The sequence below is a fragment of the Lytechinus variegatus genome, chromosome 4 (genome assembly GCF_018143015.1).
Source record: "Lytechinus variegatus isolate NC3 chromosome 4, Lvar_3.0, whole genome shotgun sequence".
Classification (NCBI taxonomy): domain Eukaryota; kingdom Metazoa; phylum Echinodermata; class Echinoidea; order Temnopleuroida; family Toxopneustidae; genus Lytechinus; species Lytechinus variegatus.
The window spans coordinates 10,935,147-10,957,197 of NC_054743.1; the positions used below are offsets into that span (position 1 = coordinate 10,935,147).

At 35.7% G+C, this 22,051-nt stretch overlaps 1 protein-coding gene across 1 annotated transcript in view; it reads left to right on the forward strand.

The window, feature by feature from the left end:
* The first annotated feature begins 4,312 nt into the window (after positions 1-4,312).
* Positions 4,313-22,051, forward strand: part of LOC121413369 (N-acetylated-alpha-linked acidic dipeptidase 2-like) — a 32,390-nt gene continuing 14,651 nt past the window's right edge. Inside the window, exons 1-6 of the mRNA XM_041606162.1 lie at positions 4,313-4,363; positions 9,046-9,214; positions 10,080-10,217; positions 11,275-11,406; positions 11,889-12,075; positions 13,448-13,538. Of these exons, the coding sequence (XP_041462096.1) occupies positions 4,323-4,363; positions 9,046-9,214; positions 10,080-10,217; positions 11,275-11,406; positions 11,889-12,075; positions 13,448-13,538 (758 nt within the window). The 5' untranslated portion in view covers positions 4,313-4,322. The remainder of the gene's footprint in view (positions 4,364-9,045; positions 9,215-10,079; positions 10,218-11,274; positions 11,407-11,888; positions 12,076-13,447; positions 13,539-22,051) is intronic.

A 22,051-nucleotide genomic window follows, 5' to 3' on the forward strand; every position in this document is an offset into this window, starting at 1 on the left:
AGTTATTTTCACTATTTATATATTTCATTGACAAAAGGGCAGAAGGAATGATCTAGTTCTTCAGCTTTTAAAACAATCGTGTTTGATTGCTAGAATAACAGGTGAATGGGAGTGGATACCGAAATTTAGTGAAAGGGAGTTCTTCTTTGAAAGGTTAATAGAGATATCACACATGTTTGATACATTAGATTCGAGTTAACATTAATGATTCAGTTTAATGTCATTTACTGACATATTCTTTCCGTTAAAGAAAACCAAACGCGATTCACTCTAATAAGGAAGATAAGTTAATCTAACAAGGTCGGAAGTTTAATCGAAGCGACTCTCCCAGCCAATCCCTTTGAAGTACGAAGGGAATATTAAGCATCACCATATCTAATTAGATGATGATAATCAATCTACACAAACCAAGGTTACTGATTTACCGGTTAATTCATGAAGTCATTAAACTCATTTAGAATGTTATCTTTTTTCATTACTCAATACTCTCATTCAATGATACACTTTTAGAGTCAATTGGACACTAATATAGTCAACTTAATTTAATGTACAAGCAGGCCGAAATGACGTAATCTGTGCGAGACGGAATAACAAATATATTCAAATACGAGTATGAAAATTAATAAATAATTAATTAATGAACAAGTAAATAGATAAATGAATAGATACATAAATGAATAAATGAATGATTTGATAAATAAAATGAATAAATACACAAATCATTAACTACACGTAACAATGCGTTGATTGGCCCTCGTCAATAGGCAATTATAATCGCATGGTAATTATGTACGCGATCTTTCCCTCTCTTACATACCCAGTGGCTCACCCTCTCACGGACACACAAACACCCACACAGCACGTTCACTTTTTTCAAACACACATACACCCCCACACACACTCTCTCTCTCCCTTACCCATTTTTTTTTTTTACTTTCTTATCCCTTATCTCCCATGGATGACACCAGTGGCGTAACTGCGGGGGGGCATGGGGGCACGTGCCCCCATCGGCTGACCCAAAAAACAAAAACAAAAGAAAAACGGGGAAAAGGAGGAAGAGAGGAAGAAAGGAAGAGAAACGTAGTAGGAAAGAAGAAATTATTGTTCATCATAATGGTATATTATATTATAATTGTGTCATTTATATTACATAGGAAACATTTTTCTTCTTCACTTTCTGAAACATAATTTGCTCAGGGCCTATGTCTCAATAGTTCCTGGTGCTCGCATTGTCGTTTTAACGAAATATATAAACCTGTTGTACGAAAACCTCCCGTTCTCAAGTCAATATACACCAAATATATTATTGTTTTATGTAGTGACATGTGCTTTTTTCATGACTACGTAAAGCGATTGCCCCATGTTAAGCTCTTAATATAAAACATTTCCTTCCGTTCGCAGCAGTGGATTGGTAAGATAAGTCTGCTCTCAATGAATTCCTAAAATCAGTCCTTAAAATATCCCTTTTTCTGATCTGAATATAAAAAATTTTCTGATCGCGCTTCGTGTTCGCATCATTCGGTTTGTGAAATACGTATGGTCTTCGTGAATTCCTACAAACAAGCCTTAGAATGCCCGCTTCAGGTCTGAATCATCTAAATTTTCAGCTCATGGTGAGATATCTATACTCTTAATTGATTCCTTAAAATAAAATCCTGTTTGGGGTCAATATATACAAAACTTTCAGCTCGTGCTTTGCGCTCACATCATTTGGTTAGTGGAATACGTATGGTTTCGTGAATTCCTACAAACAAGCCTGAAAATACCCCTCTTCAGGCCTGAATATCTTAAATTTTCAGCTCGCGCGACACTCGCAATATTTGATTAGTGAGTTGTTATTCATGATTACAATGACTACAAGTGCTTCATATGTGTTTAAATGTAATTCTAACAAAATCAGCAAGCGCTTGGCACTCGCATTAGATGTCTATGGTGAGATGAGATATGTATATCATTCAGGGATTCCTAAAATATAGTCCTTAAGATCTCCCTGTTTGGGGTCAATATATACCAAATATTTCCACTCGCGCTTCGCGCTTGCATTGTTTAGCGAAACAGGTATTATCATGATTAAAAAAAATTGATTATAATATCCCTTGTTAGGTCTGAATATGAAAAAAATTCAGTTCACGCTTCGCGCTCGCATTATTTGATCACTGAGATGTATATGTTATCCATAATTACAATGACAACAAGTGCTTCCTTAAAATGTCTCTATCAGGTCAGTATGCCTCTCAACTGAGCGCACTTCGCGCGCTCACTAAGTGACTCAAAATTTTTGCTGGTGCCCCCCAATGCCGTGACCCACGGTACGCCACTGGATGACACGATTGTCTCTATATTTCTTGTCTCTCCTGACCTGTTAAATCTGCCCTGCCAATCTATCTATACACAAATTACCCTGGCATTATGGGTATTTAAGAAACCAATACGACAGCTAGCAAGCTTTCATCGTTGAGTGTTTGCTTTAGGGCACTTAGCACTTACCAAGGTATCCTTCATAAAATTATATGAACAAAGGGGCTCAGAACAAGACAAAAGGGAAATTTAAAGTATGCACAAAAATGTGAATTTTGAATCGGTAGTTGTACTAAATATTAGATGCTAAAAGGACGGCTTTTTTTAATATATGTAAAAGTTCATTGGCCGAAATCATAATGATACTGATTCATATTATAATTATGAATGATATTGGTACAAAACTATTTATGTATCTCATATTATAGAGCATTATTATTCTTTTGTTATTGCAATCGTTATAATCATAATCAAAATAATTAGTGTGATATGATTTTAATATAGAAACCACCAAGAAAAAAACCAAGCATTTATATTATATGATTATTGAAGAATAAATGTCTCATTGATAATGATAATAATAATAATAGGCATTTATATAGCGCCATCTATCTAAAAATATTCTATTCCGAGGCGCATAAAATCAGTAAAGAAAATTCGTAATCCATATGGCGAATTACACATACCAAGACATTCCTCGGGGTTGGCCTCCGTACTTCTATAATTTTAAAGGAGAAGTTCACACTTTCAAATCAAAGTTTTATCAGAAAAATAACATTATTTTTTAAGACGACATTTGCAAGCAGTACTGTTTTCCACATATTGTATGATAAAATTTTAAAATTTGCTCGGGAAATTGACAATATATTTCATTGTGCCTTCAGAATATCAACAAATAGTTTTCCTCCCACCCCTTAAAAGAAAATGTTTAAAAAAAGAGTCACCATGCACGAGCCATTAATTTATGAAATTAATGCATTTTATTTTGGATAACTGGTGCAGCTGCTCTTATATGACGTCACAAATCAGAAGTTTTAGATTGTAATAACTTTCTTATTTTTTGATGGACTCTCCTAAAACCTTCACCAATAGTTTTATTTGTTATTTTTTTATAGCTTTTTGTCAGGGTGAACTTCCCCCATAATGGAGAAAAATGGCGTGTCTACCAATCTTTTGAAGCAGTAGGAAAGTGGCTTTTATCATCCATGCTTTTATCAAGCAAGCACAGGCATGTATAGTCGTCCTGAATTAGGACGCGAAAGAAATATTAGACTATACAAACATGGACACGGAAAGGTGTATCGAGCAAAAGGGCATTGACAGGATGACATTATAGCCCGGACATACAGGCGGAAAACTACTAGATGATAGGGAGGGAGAGAGAAATAAGGAGAGAGGGGAGAGAGGGAGGGGAAGAGGGGGAGAGAGAAAGGGGGTGGTAAGGGGAGATGGACGGGGAGAGAATGAGTGAGAGGATGGTAAACATGGTAAGATGGGGGGGGGGAGGAAACAGGCAGATGTGGATTTTAGGAGAGAGTGAGAGTCTGTAAGACTGTGAAAGGGGGGGGGGGAGAGGGACACAGAGACAGATAAGATAAAAGGAGAAATTGTTTGTCTGTTTCATACGTAGTTTATTACGAAACGGGGAGAGGGAGGAGTTAGTAGGGAAGAGGGATAGAGAAAGAATTAAAAAAAAAATCCTCAGCACTCCGTCCACCAAGGTACGCAGAAAACCCGCACAGTCTGCTATAACGAGTACACTACTTAATTGTTCTAACACATCCATCATGTCCATCGCGCGAAGCCTCCAGTGTTAGAGTATTCTCATTACCTAGCAAATTAACTTTTCAGTAAGTGTCATCAACGATTTTAAGAAAATGCAGTTACGTTCTATCCTTCTGCTTGTTGGAATATGCGCCCTGGCCGTTGGTGTTGGGATCGGGGTAATTATCGGTTACTTCAGTAACAGCAGGGATTCGAACCCCAAGCCAAGACTTGCTGATGAGAATATCGCAGAGAGGATAATGAAGGAGATAAGCAAGGAGAATATACGAGATAACCTAAGGTAGGTTGTTTGGGAATTGACTATTTTGAAATATGATGTTTTGCAGATTTGACATTTTCATCAAACATTCCCGAATGAATCTTCTTGATCATGATGACTTTTTTGTTCCTTAAATCGGGGTATGAGCATCATTTGTGGAGCGTTGTGGCCCAGTGGATTAGTCTCCGGGCTCTGAAACAGAGGGTCGTGGGTTCGAATCCCAGCCATGGCGTAATTTCCTTCAGCAAGAAACTGATCCACAATGTGCTGCACTCAACCCAGGTGAGGTAAATGGATACCTGGTAGGAATTTATTACTTGAAACGCAGCGCGCGTAAAAGCTGCACTGCTAAAGCCAGGGTAATTATGCTGCATATACTGTAGAGCGCTTAGAGACTTCTGACAAAGTAAGTATAGGAAGCGCTATGTCCCGGGCGCTATGTAAGCAAGTATAATTATTTATAATTATTATTCATAAACATTTAGAGTGCTGTGACAGTTGTACTAATGGAACTGTTCCCGAGATCTGCAAATCGCACAATGGTGTGGTCCTAGTATAAACACCAGCAGTTTGTGTTAGTATTGATACACATACCCTGTTTAGAATACGACTGTGTAATAGGCATATATTGTGCGGTTTGGCTTTACATAATGAGTATTTGATTTCCAACTACAGCAATCAATATAAGAGTTGTTCATCGTCATAACGTTTCTTGGTTCCAAATGTCGAAAAGAAGAAAGTTGTTATACAATAAAAACGTTGATAAGATTGAATCGTAGAAAAATAACTCTCGCTATGATTTTTTAAATTTTATTTTAGCCTACAAAGACTTTCATCAAGTCAAATATTATTAAAATATACACAAGTTAAAATTATCACACAATCAATAAATGAACTCATACAGTAATAATACTTCACAATTCTCTCGATATGAAATTTTGCCGTTAAGGTCATGAAAACAAGTTGACATGTGTATATCCAGTATGTCGTCTATTGGTGTTTGATATTGTCATCAATATAGACCCATACACGTTTTATGCCCATACCTATTCAACTATTCGATATGAAATTCTTCTTTAAAATAAATTGACACGATAATAAAAGCGTCGTCAATACTCTCAATTCCACACTTGTTACATACTGTCCTATAAGCATAGAATACTATAATTCAATTACTATCAGTTTAAAAAATAATGAATTCATATAGGCCTACATTGTTTATCTAACTATGATAATGCATACACAAGCCACTTTGTCATTTCATATTACGCTATACGTCAGTTAGTAGAATACAGGGGCCTCGGAACCAATGGTAAAAGGAAGGGCTCTAGCCCCCCTCCCAACTTTTTCCAAAACTGCGTACAACAACATATAAATGATCATCTGATCGTGATTTTTTTATGGTTAGACCCCCCCCCCCCCCCTTCAAAACCGTTCCGTGGCCCCTGTAATGTAATATAATGTGTACGTCAACACGTTTGGGACCATTTCAAACCACAATTTTCAATCTATAATATGCACAGACACACCAACGAAACCGACGCCAGACCGATCAACTCTTACATTATTACCATTGACATACCATGCACTGGTCGGTTTGGAGTCGGTTTCGTTATTGTGACTGTTGCCTTGCCAGAGCCTAATTGACTTTGCAAGCTCCATTGAACTTCCGTATATCCCTAGAGCATGCATATTCATAATTGAAAGAGATCCAAGCTGGGGCAATGTGTAGACCTCTATACACCATCACAGAATGACATATACCGTTTGAAAGGAAGGTTAAGTTAACACTTGCAAGTGACCGGAAATTCCAGATTGATTTCCCAAGCGTAAGATTAAAAAATGATCCTAAGTAACTTTACTTTGATGGTGGTATTCATATATTTCGTAACTGCAGAATATTATTTTAAATATATTTATTCCTAGTTGGTGATATATAATCTTTATGCCATTCATAAGCTATCGACATCCGTTACATAAATTGTAAAAAAAATGTGATTTTACAGAAAACCGAAGATTTTGCAGGGAGCAATAACAGAATCATTCTGTAAATTCATAAAACAGGAATTTTTCTGCAATTTAATAGAACAGGTCTGTTTAAAAAGGGGAAAAATAGTGTTTTATTTAAGGAAAAAAATTGTAAGGTTCCATATACCAAATACCAATTTCCTGTAAGATTCCGCAATCTGGTAAGATTGCAGGTGTTCCCGAATCTCTTTTGCAGAAACTTCTTTTATTTTAAGGATAATAAATAAACAGTGTAACATATCACCAAACTTAAGGAATATGAGCTAACACCTTTTAGGAGGAAGAGCTGCCATTCGCTTTTCGTTGTATAATTCATTCTAACTTTTTACAATTTTATTATTGTAAAGCATTATGATTTGCTGCTAATTTGTCTTTTGATAGATATGAATTTTAAATTATATCACATAAACACATTATACTGTAAATGTGCATAGATGTAAAGGTCGATGTTAATAAAATACAATTTTTCAAACTTTCACAATGTCTTTTTCATACACCCTTTTGGCGAAAATGCTAACAAAAAGAGGAATTTTAGTTCATTCTGGATTAGTGTACAAACCCCCAAGTGAATCTTAAACTATTATGTGCGAAATATATTCAAAATAACCGAATTTTCACAACATCAAAACCTTTATATATATAGTCATAATCGATTGTGCAACTGGATAGAATGAAGATTAATAGAACGATGATGGTAAATACTTGAACAGAGTAAGACTTAAAAAATAGTCCTACTGAGGGGGGGGGGGGGGACGGGGCAGTTAACCAACCCAAATATATTTGAAAACTAACATTTTTTACTGAAAATTTTCTTAAGTGTGCATGAAACCCTTTAATTCCACTTTCCAATATGCAAAAGCACCCTATAACAAGCTTGGTCACTTCGCTCCCTCACTTTCGAGTTTTTTTTAAAACTGTTTTTGTCTTGCCCATCCCTCTCCCCAGACAAAAAAGTCCACATGCGGCCATGCTCATACATAACGGACCAATATAAAAAAAACTGCCTTATTATTGTTGTAGATTAATCATCTTTCTTTGGATCATGTGGAAGGCTATATGTGCCTGGAAATTAAGACGTAGAGCTAGCACGATTGGCGTTTAACCATTTACTATAACTTACCCTCATTCCTTTGTTCCATACTTTATAGAATCAATATGTGTGCTGCTAGCATAACCTGCTGCATATCATTAAGATCAAGTCCACCTCAGAAAAATGTTGATTTAAATCGATAGAGAAAAATCAGACAAGCACAATGCTGAAAATTTCATCAAAATCGGATGTAAAATAAGAAAGTTATGACATTTCAAAGTTTCGCTTATTTTTCGCTTTGTTTTTATTGTTGGAGTTATACAATATTTCAATTTTTACGAATTTGACAATTAGGACCTCCTTGCCTGAAGCACAAAATGTTAAAATAATGGAATTCCACGTGTTCAGGGAGGAATGAAACTTAATTTCACATGACAATGACGAGAAAATAACAATATTTCATATTTCATATAATAAAATACAAAACAAATAGTGAGTGATGTCATCAACTCTCTCATTTGGATGTAACTGGCTCGTGACTATTTTGTTGAAAATAAGCGAAACTTTAAAATGCCATAACTTTCTTATTTTACATCCGATTTTGATGAAATTTTCAGTGTTATGCTTGTTGAATCTTTTTCTTTTTATTTAAATTAAGTTTTTGTTAGGGTGGACTGCGCCGTCACATTACGTTGCCTGATATATAGAGGCGCTTAATGGCTGCGCGGCGCGCCAGGAGATGTTTTCAACATCACTCACATCATCACATTATAGCGAATGTCTTATAACATGATCCTATTTGAACCAGTCACTCTACAGGATTTAATCCATGTAGGATACTAACGATGATACACCCATTTTCATGACACAACATTTCCTCCTACGGCAATTGCTCTGGACTGTCTTTCGTCTATAAGGCCTATCTATTAATAAGGTTTGTATAGGGTTAGTTTTGGGAAGGATCCGGGGTGAAGATAGTCATTCGATTTGTGTGTGGAATATAGCGGGATAGATGTCATGGACTCCCTTCCTCACATAGTGTGCGTGGGTTTTGTGTGTGTGTGCGTGTGTGTGTTGATTTTCAATAGACGTGTATCACTCAGATATGATTGTTTCTGTCTTGGACCGACATTAAACGTTACCATCCCAAAGACATGACCAGGGCCCCGTCTTACAAAGAGTTGCTTTTGATTAGATCAATCGTAACTCTTGATAAGATAGGCCCCAGGGCTCGAAACTCGAACCTCAGCATTAATGTAACTTCTCCAATGTAGCTTGGATTACATACAGGAGCACACCATAGTTGATTTTACGATTTTGTGTTTCATTTCATGTGGAGCGTTGTGGCCCGGTGGATTAGTCTTCGGACTCTGAAACAGAGGGTCGTGGGTTCGAATCCCAACCATGGCGTAATTTCCTTCAGCAAGAAATTGATCCACAATGTGCTGCACTCAACCCAGGTGAGGTAAAAGGGTACCTGGCAGGAATTTATTCCTTGAAACGCAGCGCGCGTAACAGCTGCACTGCTAAAGCCAATGTAATTATGCTGCATATGTTGTAGAGCCCTTAGAGACTTCTGACAAAGTAAGTATTAAGCGCTATATAAGAAAGTATAATTATTATTATTATTTCTTCTGTATCAAAGGTATTACGCGCGGAAACCTCACGTAGCAGGGACGCCAGCTGACAGGGAAGGTGCAGAAGATATCAAACAGGCTTGGCTAGACCAGGGCCTGGACACGGTTAGACTGGTCCCATACCAGGTCTATCTTCAACATCCACCACCTCCTGAGGACGAAGAAAAGGCTAATAAGGTAGACTAGAATAGCAAGAATGGCGATTATTTAGGCCTTAAGTTTCGATACTTTGGAGAACTTTCCATGAGGGTATAAGATGAAGTGCTAATTTTATAGTGACTGCACTACGAGTGCTGATTTTCTAGTTTAAATTTGAACTAAACAATCAGCACTCCTAGTGCAGTCACTATGCAAGCACTGTAAGTGCTAAATTAGCACTTCATTTTTTACAGTGTACAGAGCTATATTTCAGCACCAACAAGAAATGCAAAAAATAAGCATTACAAATCTCCAAAGGCACTGAAAGGCAAGGACAAGTCTATCATGATTACAATCATTCAAGATTTTAGTGAACATAAATGTTTTTTTTTAAAGCACGTGTTTTTAGCCTGAACATGGCGTTCATTTCCGTTCCTCATAATTTCGGGGACGGTGTGACATATGGGGGCAGGGGGAGATCGCCCCTGAGGATTTTTCCAAGTATAGTAATAAAGGAAGAAGAAATGAGGAAGAAAAGAGAGAAAGAACGGTATGAAAGGGGGATCTGGGTCTTATAATTCCATATCAAATTGAGAAATTAAAGCCCAATTGCTTGCTCCTTTTTCGACTCCCGATCCTCCCGTATTCCTCTTCCTTCTTCCAGCCTCTTTTATTCCCTTTTTGTACTGTATTTTGTTTATAAGTTACAGGTATATACCACTAGGTAATGCTTTTAATGACTTGTGTGTTAACACATCTAACTTGTATAATTGTAATTACATCCCTGTGACAACTTGCTTTTGTTGAATTACTCTGGTGAAATAGAGTCTTTATGAAAGAAATAATGCCGCATTCGGTCCCTTGCTCCCTTTATATACTGGCATCGCTCTATCTGACCAAGTAGGTTCAGGTGATCAACCCTAGCACCGGAGAAGTCGTCTATAACACCCCACTAAGAGCAGATCCGTTTGATGAAGATGAACTCCTTCAGCCTGGTATACCTCCTCCATACATGGCTTTTTCGGGGACAGGTGATGTGATGGTGAGTGAGTTCTATTTAATGTTTAAGATACCCCCAACGAAACCGACTCCAAACCGACCGATGGTATGTCAATAATGATAATAATAATAATAATAAAACAATAATAATAATAACGTGTTATTTACCAAGGGTTGCCACTTCAATCATAAGACTGCTCTTCCAGCGGGCCCTACATAACATGCTATCATTAACCTTCTCCAGTATAAATGATGAGCGCCAAGCAAGAAAGCAGAAGGTCCCATCTCCAAAAGTCTTTGGTACGACTCGGCCGGGGATCGAACCCACGACCTCCCGTTCATGAGGCAGACGCTCTACCACTGAGCCACCATGGAGCTATGTGTTGATAGCTTCATGAAATAACGTAATAGCTTTGATCGGGTTGGAGTCAGCGCAGATGCGACCTTAGAAGTTCATCGACGGGGGAGTCCATCCCTGATTGGATAACATAAACATGATAACTGAATTTCAAGACAATGCTTGATTTTGTAGATTGTGCCGCATCTAGTTATGCGTTGATTCTTAAGCTGAATCTAGATATTCTATTCCAATTTTTAGCTACCTATCTTTTCAAACGACGTAGCGTAATCATTGTGCGAAAAATTATCCCATGAGATGATATCAATTTTATACGCAGCCCAATGTAGAAATCAGGTTTTCAAGCAAAAATAAAAAGATAGCTTATTACTCTCGAATAGAGGAGATTTGGGAAGAATACCCCCTTTTTTTGGGGGGGGGGTTGTCATTTTTTTCTGACAGCAATACCCTGATCAGGAACATCCACCCCTATTTGAAATCGTTCCCAGACCCCTGGTGTAAATTGATAAATTTATACACCTCAAATTACATGAGTTTTTTTTTAATGAATTGTAGGTGGAAAGTAATGGCGTCTTTTTTCATAATGTGTTAGGTTTCTCTTCATTAGATCTAAAAGTACGCGCTGCGAAGCGACAACGGGCTACTCTTTTCGGGAAAGACAAATGATTACTTCGCCCACGAAACACAGTATAATGAAATAAAAAAAATATGACTCGTAATTTATATATATGATCATTTTCAGGGTGATCTGGTGTATGTTCACTACGGAGCGGAGGAAGACTATGAATTAATACTGAATGAACTGGACCCAACCATGAACTTTACGGGTAGGATTGCAATTTGCCGCCAAGGAGGGACGTCTCGTTATGAAAAGGTGAGAATGGAGATGACTGAAGTTGAGAAATCAGATTCTGTTTTGGGAAATGTATCTACCGGTTTTTTAAATGTAACGGATAATGTAACTATCCTAACAAATTTGTAGCAAGTTATTTTTCACACGATAACCATCTAACAAAGTATGTGTAACTCTGGGTTAATGATAATTTTCTTCTCCATTAAAATGATGTGGCCTTTTGTCAGCTAGATGGCTTTTTTATGAAAAGTAGACAGTAGAAGCATGTCCTCAAAAATAAGGACAGGCTCATGAATTGCTACATTTATGTCTTTTGGGTTGGTGTGTGTGTGTGGGGGGGGTATACTAGCTAATGTCATTTTTTTTAATATGCCACTTAACATTACATATGTGTGGAGCACGATAGCAAGGTGGAATGTCTAAAACAGTATGCCTATATGACTTGCTCAATAAACATGACACAAAAATCACTTTGGTTCATCGTTTCCTTCTTGTTATTGCAGGCAGCCGTAGCCCAGCGCTATGGTATCATTGGCGTCATCTTGTTCAGTGATCCCTACGACTACTCAGTACCCCAAGACGAAGGATTACCATACCCCAACGGAAAGTTTCTGCCTGGTTCCGCCACGCAGCGGGGAGCTTTGCTTCGAGAGATAGGAGACCCACTGACACACGGCTATCCTGCTAAAGGTATGAATGCCATCTCCATCAATGTTTCATATTTTAGTTTTTTGGATTCCAAAAGTTGATTACAAGGTAGTGTAATAGGGGTACCTTTAGTGTATTGGTGTACGGGAATGTGCAGATTAAATTGGGCTACTTTATGTGTAAAAAAAATGATTATTAAAATGATTTTCATGATTTTGTGGTAAGTTTATGGTAAGTTTATTTCATTACTTCTTACATAAAAATAACAGAGAACGAGGTGTTTACCTCTTACTTCAATGGGAACTTAATGCAGACGAGACTGCATGGCAAATCGGAGAGACACCTCGACGGATATCATCTAAAGTGGTTTTGAATAGGAAGGAAATTAGTTCCGTGGGATTTTTAATGATGATGTATTTAACCGGTGTAAAAGCAATGGTTCTATGGAATAATATCATGCAGAGTTGCAAAGAAAAACTTCGAGAAAGTGTCAATTTGCTTTCCTTCTGTTTACGGAGTTGATTTCCATCGTTAGATGATTATGGAAATTTGCTTTCTTATTTTCAATTTATTCTTTAATAAAATTAATCAGAGACTTAACATATTTTTCGTCATGAAATATTTATGAAATTATATTTCATTGATTTCCAATTTTTTTTTCTTTCAGTAATGTGATATATTTTCTCCTAATTGTGTAACGTTGCATCGCCGCGATTGGGGAAATATCCTAGCGACTTACAAACAAATTAACTGAGCCTGGAATATAGTTTCAAGAAAGGAAGTGCCGGGTGGATTATCCGACAGTTCAATCTATGCTTTTAGTCCAATCAAAATCAAGGACAAATATCAGATTTTACAGCTTTTCAAATAAGAATGCAACGCTGTAAACGCTTGAATGTTTATTTAACAAGCCTCCTGGAAGTTGAGTCTTGGTATGAGCTTAACAATTTTTCTGTCGCGGAGACTTTTGATTTTGTAGCCGCGACTTCTTCGTTTGTGAGTAGGTAGTTTTCGCATTTACTACGGCGCCGGTATCTACAACGCACCAATTCCTTTGAAATGCAAATCAAATCACAATGGAGAGCTGAAAGGCTTTTGTCGAAAGTTGGTTGACCAGGAGAGCAGATCATCCGAAGATTTTCAACGGACAAACAATTTCAAATAGTTGCCCAGAGTCAAGTGACTACGTTATTCGCTGCTGTCCTGGTTCACCAACTTTCGACGAAAGCCTCGATTAGTATGATTTAATTGGTATTTTAAGGCATTGGTGAGTTACAGAGAGCAGCTCCGTAGTAAATGCAAAAACTCTCTAGTTATGGCATACAGGACAATATCTTAGACGACCTTTCCAATCATAACCACCCCCGCCCCCTCTCTCCCTCTCCCGCTTTCTCACTCTTTCTCTCTTCCTCAGAATTTGCCTTTCGGATATCGCGAAATGAAACCGACTTGCCTCGGATACCGGTTCATCCTATCGGTTTTCACGATGCCGAAAAACTATTACAGTAAGAACAACACTGTACGTATAATATGCACATTGTTTTAGTGACTGTGTGTGGGGGTGAGAGAGGTGTGTGTGTACTTATCTAAATGCGGCAAATGGGTGTACATGTTGTATTGAAAATGGATATGAATTCGTTTCGATTCATACCTACAAAATACCTAATACAAAAGTTTTAATACAACGGAGAGCAATTAAGTATTATTGACGAAATAATGCTCTTCTTACTGGCATAAGAAGCCAAAAATATATTAACTTTAAACACAGACAGAAATGCAAAGACCACTCTGTAATTCATGAACAGATAAACAAAAGTGGTGATTATATTTAATTATCTATCAAATGACTGTTGCTAGCTTATGAAAGAAATGTCAGAATTATATCAAGATATATCCCTTAAACCCCGCACCCTGAAAACAAATATGTCAAATTGACTAGATCAGAAGTCAGTTGGTAGCCTTTTATATTATACTTGCAATATTCATACCCCAGCCCCCCCCCCCCAGAAAAAATACCCATAGGAACATCAACAAATAAACAAAAATGAATTAATTTTCCCCAAAACAATAATGGTATACAAAGATTGTAGATCGTGCAGCGTGTTGTACACATTCGAAAGAACAAATTATGACATATAAGAGATTAATCGAGACAATATTTCAGAAAAGAATGATGGTGGTTCAAGAATGATAGTGGTTCTTCAGCATTTAGTCAGTAGATTGGTTGTCTGGCTGGCATTCCTTTAGGAGATCTATCGCGGTGTTCCTCTCGAACTCAGTTTGCTAGATCAGATACAAATCGGTTGAAGTATGGTTAATAAACCTTATATCAAATGATATTATTGCAATTTCATCATAAAAAAGGCGCGAAGCTACACTGTTAAATTTTTTTTTACTTAAAAAACACCAAAAAATCCTACAGCAGAGTCACGAGAACACCTGTAATTCTACTGCACTGTGTAATCTTACATGCTTTTCGCCTTTTTTTAGAACAGACCTGTTTTGTAAAATTTGCGAAAAATTGTAAAAAAAAATATCCTGTTATAACAATTTGCAGGATAATTTGGTTATTTATTTCTGTAAAAACTGTTTTTTTATTATTCTTCTGTAAAATATTTTTTTTCTAACAGTGTATATTGTAATTGAAGTACCCCCCCCCCCAATAAAATGTGAGTTTTCTCCAATTAGAATTCGGATATAATATATATCAAAATTATTTGAATTGTAAGGAATTAGAATAGTGCAAATATCTTCACAAATAATATCATAATCTTGGATAGAAAGATTTTCCCGCTAACAGTCTAAGCTCGGCTGTAAAATCTAATTTCAGGCAGCGGCCATTGTCTATTATTTAATGAGTTGCCGATTATCATGAATATTATGGATTTTATAACTAGATTTAAGTTAATGTGGAGCGTTGTGGCCCAGTGGATTAGTCTTCGGACTTTGAAACAGAGGGTCGTGGGTTCGAATCCCAGCCATGGCGTAATTTCCTTCAGCAAGAAACTGATCCACAATGTGCTGCACTCAACCCAGGTGAGGTAAATGGGTACCGGTAGGAAGTTATTCCTTAAGAAGCTGTGTGCGCTATGAACGCCTAGCTTAGCCGGGTAATATAGGAGCGCCTTGAGCACCTAACAAGGTGGATATGTGCGCAATACAAATATCCTATATTATTATTATTATTAATGTTTATGTATAAACATTACAACATCACATTATATTCATGCATAATCTACCATTTTGAACTCGAATTCTAAAGAATGTATCTTCCTTACTCCTCTGCAACAGTGCCATAATGAGCCTAACAATTTGAGGGGCCCGATATGGAATATCGGGCCAAATTTATAAAGTTGTGAGCGAGCAAAAATTTCGATATTTTTATTACCAATATTCAACATTGTGGGAGATTTGGACATCATGTATTTAGACAATAATATTTTAGTTCATCCTTCTGTCTTTCCTTTTCTCTTTTCTTTTTCTTGGTCATGAGAAATCACCCAGCACTTCCTCCCTATCTGTACGTCAATGCTCCGCAATATAAAAAAATAAACATATTTTTGGGAATTATATTCCTCTTCTCCGAGAGCGATGCTAATGATACATAGACAATTATACACTGTAAAAAATGGATAAAATGTTTGCCACAACGAGGGTAATTATGTGTCCAACCAATTTTGGGCAGTATTTTACCCAATGCGGGAAGCATATTGTCCTGTAAGGTTAAACAATAAGCAGCAGTTACTTTAGAATGGGCGAAACTGTCATCACACTGGCTAAATAGAAATGCCCAATGTTGGACACAATATTACCCTCATGGAGCACTTTTATCCAATATTTTTTTAGAGTGTATGAAAGTGGGAAGGCCAAAATCTTCAACGTATAGACTAGTAAGTGTATGCATTTTAACAAGCGTCTTTAATCTTGCTAATATTTATTGGAAAATCGTATGACTTCATACTCATTTCTTTTTTTTATTTATCAAGAGTACTAAGAACGAAATTCCATTAAACGTGGTAAAGCAAAGACGATCTTACTGAATTTATTTCTCAAGACTTTATATATTATGTAGGCAAATCTTTATCATACTGGGCTAAATGTATTTTTATATACAATAAATCATTCTTAGCCAAATTCTGAATTTAATCGTTAGTGTTTGTCTAGAAGTAAATGATTTGGATATTCTTGACATACCAACAATGCTTGTCTGAGATTCTCGATCGTCTGAGTAAGGACCTCGACTCGGTGGGTTGTAATGTGTAACTCAGCGGTCAGACTCTGGAGACGGTCCAAACACTGCTCTTCGGTCTGCTCCTCGACATCCTCTTCGACAAAGTAACCATGCTCTTCTTCATGGGAAAAAATAGAATGAAAGATCATCGTTTCCGAATAAGATTTTTTAAGAGAGTCGCACTCCTTGCATTCTCCGCAGGTAAGACGGAACACTTGGAAGGAGGATGGTTATTATCGTTTGTATCATTTTTATCAATACCTTTTCATTTTTTATTATTGTATTACTGTTTTTTTCTATTATAACTATCATTATGATCAATATTTTTTTATCCTAATTATGATTATTATAATTCTATCCCCACCATTCCTTTGCATTTTGTTATGCAATATTTCGATTATCCAAATATGCAAACAGAATTATTCCTTATTACATGTATTATGAGAGGTCATCGTTGATGTATCTTTGTTTTGTTATTAGGAGATATCTCTTACTCATTTTATTAAAAGGATTTAGCTAATCATGATTTCATATAATTGCAAAGAAAATATGATGCGGTGTTATCTATAGTTTTACAAAGATATATATTTCAATTTTAACCCCCCCCCCAAAAAAAAATTATTATTATTTACACATTTCTCTTTGACTTTTTACTAAAAATCTGTTTCATTTTTTCCCCAAAAATATATATTTCACTTTCCCCCTCTAATAGCAAATTCATGTTACCTTTTCCAAAAAAAATAATTTCACATCAATAGCACATTTTAATATTAAGACATTTCACTTTAGAAAAAATACTATGTATTTCACTTTCCACTCAAATAGATTTCAACAAAAATATGTTTAATTTTTAAATAACAGAGTCGAACAATGTATTTTTTTTCTAAGAAAGAAAAGATGCATTTTATGAGTGACATATATTTCTTAAAAAGTGGAAGGATTTTGTAACAATAAGAAAGGTTTTTTTTCTCGCCTGCATAGCAGGGCGAAATAATAGGCGGTGGCGGCGGTGTCGTCAACACCAAATCTTAACCGAAGGTTAAGTTTTTGAAATGTCATCATAAATAAGACAGTGTCTGGGCCTAGTTCATGAAACGTAGACATAATGGTTATCAAGTATTGACATCCTGCCAGAACTTGATGTCACATGACCAAAGTCAAAGGTCATTTAGCGTCAAAGAACTTTTGCCATGTTGGGGGTATTTGTTGATTTCCATCTTAACTTTGAAAGTTTACAGATCTGGTTCAATAAACTTGGACATAAGAGTAATCAAGCATCACTGAACATCCTTCGTGACTTTCAGGTCACGTGAATTAGGTCAAAGGTCATTTAGTATCAATAAACTTAGTATTTTTTCATTATATGAATTGTGTTTGTTTTTTAAGAACTATTCGATAGATGTTTTTAAACTCAGCACTGCTGCATTATTGAATGGCGTAATGCAGGCGAGACTGTCAGAGACGCTCCACTTGTTCTGAGAAAGAAGTCGTTTGTAAAAGTAAAATACGATGTGTTAAAGTGTATTTCAATCATGGCTTTCTTTAAACTTCCAATCTACGGACAGTATGTTTGTGTTGTATGTATTGTTACAATGTAGTACAAAAACAAATTTCAGGGAGGCTAAATCAGGATACTTCGCATTTATAAGAATACCTTGTACAGCAACTTCAGGGCCTCCTCGTAGTCCGCTTTTTACTGTCACTACCATGGCGAGAAGGATGAGAAATGCTATTGCGACCTGCTTGGACTCCATCTTCTGTGCCTGAATACGTAAATGAACATAAACAAACTAATGAAAAACATTGTTGATAGTCAAAATTTATAAATAAATGCAAACTCTTTATTCGTTTGGACTTTAATCAAGTGGTAAAAGAATGTAGATGAACCATTCAACTAGTACAATGAGCAATCCATCAAAATTGAGTAAATATTATTGATTTTGGTTTGACCCCCAAAATAAAAGCTTTATCCTTGAAATCATGTTTCTTATTTCAGGACTGATTTTCCTGTTGATATTGATTGTATTAGTCTCCTTACATAAATTATTAGCTTTTCGTACTTGTATAAGTTTTAGGCTACATTTTCCAGGATTACATGTATGTGTTACTTTAGTTGTTGAACTCTATTTTATTTGTATGTACTACTACGTTTGTATTTTCAAATGTATGTGTACTAGACCCCCCCCCCCGCCCCCGAAGAACAGCCTGTATCTGATGAGGGCCGTCCAACCTACGAGTGAAAATAAATAAATGAATTACACTCTCAAATCTCTCTTCTTCAAAGGAAAAGGGGAACGAGGCTTATCTAAGTAATCAAGGAAAATTAACGGAACAATAACAACAACGACAAATGAAGAGTTTACATGCAAAAGGGACTGAATCCACTGTAGATCATTGTTCATAATTCAACATATTTGATTTCATCCGAATCTATGTTTCCTTTCGGGACGTTCTTATACTATTGAATAGGTAACAAAACTGACAATTAAAAAAGTCACGGGGATGTCTGTTTTTTAAGATTCTTTAATATTTATCGTATTTATTCCTGGATTTAGTCCTTTTGCATGAAAACTAATTTCAATTTGTTGTTATGTCAGACAAAACTTATACATGTAACGAGTAAACAAACCAGTAAACATTTTAACATCTAAGCTGACAGTATAAAGTAGGGAAAGAGAGAAGAACTGCTACATCAATGCTAAACATTCTGCAGATTTATTACCCCTCTAGACTTTTCATGAAAAAGGGACTGATTCCAAAATATATTTTTTAAAATTCATATAAAATAAAAGAATTTTGCAGGATTTTTAACTGTCATTTTTAGAATGTATATTAATGATTTTAAACATAGGATTAAAAATCTTCTTAAATGGAAACATTGATTAAGATGAAATAGAAACAATATTGATTTATGAAGATTGAGCAATGATGGATTTAGTCCCTTTTGCATGAAAAGTGTTTCGGATCTATTCGCTTTTGCATGAAGACGTAAATTTCACGTCCATTTTTGATAAACTTCCTGAAAATGTTTGGGAGTTGGACTATAGTCAGTTTGATGCACATGGTGCATGTCCATTTAAACAAAAATGTCAAATGATAAAGAAATAGATTTAGTCGCTTTTGCATGTCAGCTTCATTTTTTCTCAACAATTACAAGTGAAAAAAATCCCAAAGGAAAGTCCAGTTACTGAGAATATTCCAATATTGATACTTACGTAAGTTTAAAAAATGGCCTTCGAGCAAGAGTTATTCCTTACTTGTCAACGTTCAACCACTCGACTACAGTGATTTGAATTAGCAGGGAATATATCGTAAAATCGAGTGTTAAGTATCGGCCATATGCTCTCCATTTATGATCTTTATCAATTGTTTTGATTACTATTATTGGTGGTATTAATTTTCACTTTTTTATTATTTATATATACGAATAACCAACCATAAGGGTATATCCACTTAAATGTGGTTACAGCTCATTCTCATTGCTATATCTGGTAACCAAAAAAAAAATATATGAAGAAAGAAAATGAAAGTTAGAGACAATTACCGATGACCGTTTGTGGTTTTTTCCATTGTAATCGCAATCAAAATCACTGTACAGTTATATAGTAGACCGGCCAAAACGATTTTTTATACTTTGGACGGCAAAATTTGTTAATGCTTGCTAATGCTTGGCATCCCAGCTAAAAGTCTTGCAAAAATACCCAGGAATAGCGTATGGCCGGATGCCAAGCGCAATTTTGCGTGAAAGTGTCATTTTTAGCGTAAAATCTGAAAGACTGTCGAAAATCACGCATTTTGATATTTTGACGGATTATCATCATATTTTTGATTATCTTTGATATGAAACTATTTTTATTCAGAGTTTCAAATTATAAGTCTACTAAATATGCATTTCAAATTTGAATATTACACACACACATATGGCACAGGGAAACATAAAACCGCGATTTCCTCGAAATAAATATTTGTGAAAACTATCAATAGTTTGAAGTTTTTTACGCAACATAAATTCTTCGATTTAAATGCGTTTATCCATCGAATGTATAGTAAATGTTCTAGTGCCACAAATATTAAAAGAATTTTCAAGTAAGATGGAAGATATCTCATTTTATTTTATCCGAAAGGAGACAATGTGCATTTTACAAGGTGCGCATTTTGAAAGAAAAATTGAAAATACCGTACATTATGTACATAATTACATGTATAAGTACATACCAAAGCGAGTTTTTATTTACATGGATAAGTCCATAATAAATCGAGTTCTTAATTGGATAGCACAATTTGTCAATTCCTTGCATCCCAGCTAAAAGTCTTGCGGAAATACTGAGGAATAGCGTACGGGCGGATGCCAAGTGCATTTTTGCGTGAAAGTATCATTTTTAGCGTAAAATCTGAAAGACTGTCGAAAATCACGCATTTCGATATTTTGACGGATTATCATCATATTTTTGATTATCTTTGATATGGAATTGTTTTTATTCAGATTTTCAAATTATAAGTCTACTAAATATGCATTTCAAATTTGAATATTACACACACATATATGGCAATATGAAATATAAAATCGTGATTACTCAAAATAAAGGTTTGTGAAAACTATTAATGGTATAATGTTTGTGTTCCGCATCGCAATTTCGTCAAGATTTAGTGCTAACCGAATAAATACTTAATAATTGTTGTCATGACACATATAGTGAAAACAAATATTGAAATAAGATGCAAGATATATATCATTTTATGTTATATATGCGAAATATAACAATGCACATTATTTTATCAGATGCACATTTCTGATAAAAAAATAAACAGCGCACAATATTACATCGATATTGCACATAGCTTATATCAGTGCGATACTCGTCATGATATTATATAGGATTATGTTTGCTTTTGTAGAGTTCGATCTTCTTGCTATTTCCGCGAATGAATTGGTGCTGAACTTAAATCTACCTGTGGCGATATTCAGAAATAGGTCTGATATTTAATTTGCCGTTACCATGGTAGCATTAATTTTACAGGAATATCTATATCCAAAATCATGGAAAACATACATGTATGAATAAACATGATAAAGCGATTGAATTAGCATTTTTAAACCACTCTGTCAATCTACATTTTACTTCAGTTATTTGATTATCAAAGTATATTAAAAAAATGGCCGTTGCACGGCAGTAGGGGAATGCGGGGTAAGTTGTGACAGTTTTTGCTTTTTGCATGTTAGAATTGATATGATTAATAATCTTGTCGAAATAAGTACCTTGCCATGAAATTTTAATTCTTCTGAATTATTTTCCACCTATATATAACTTTCTATCCCCACACTGAAAGTCACCGTGACCTTTGAAAAAAAAAACGATGTCAAATGGCTCAACTTGCCCCATATGGGGTAAGTTTGAGCCACCTTCTGGGGTAAGTTGTGCCACAAAAACGATGTACAAAATGTATGAGGGGAGAACCAGCATGTCAAGTTTTTGTTTAAAGTCTTTTCACTTGCTAATTCTCTATAAATACTAACATCCTTTAAAAGGAGAAGAGCAGTCATGTAAATTTGCTCCTTTCAGCCAGCATTTCAATCGATTTTTATGGTTTGTTTGTTTTTTAAGATACATTACCATTACCATGGCTCAACTTGCCCCATGCTGTTTGGCTAAACTTATCCCAGTCCGAACTTAGTGCGATAATTTTGTATCCACACATTTATTATGCATCCATCATATAAAAGACTATATGACAAGAATGAAGATCCATACCTGGGCTGGACTAATAATGTTGTTATCATGTCTTTAT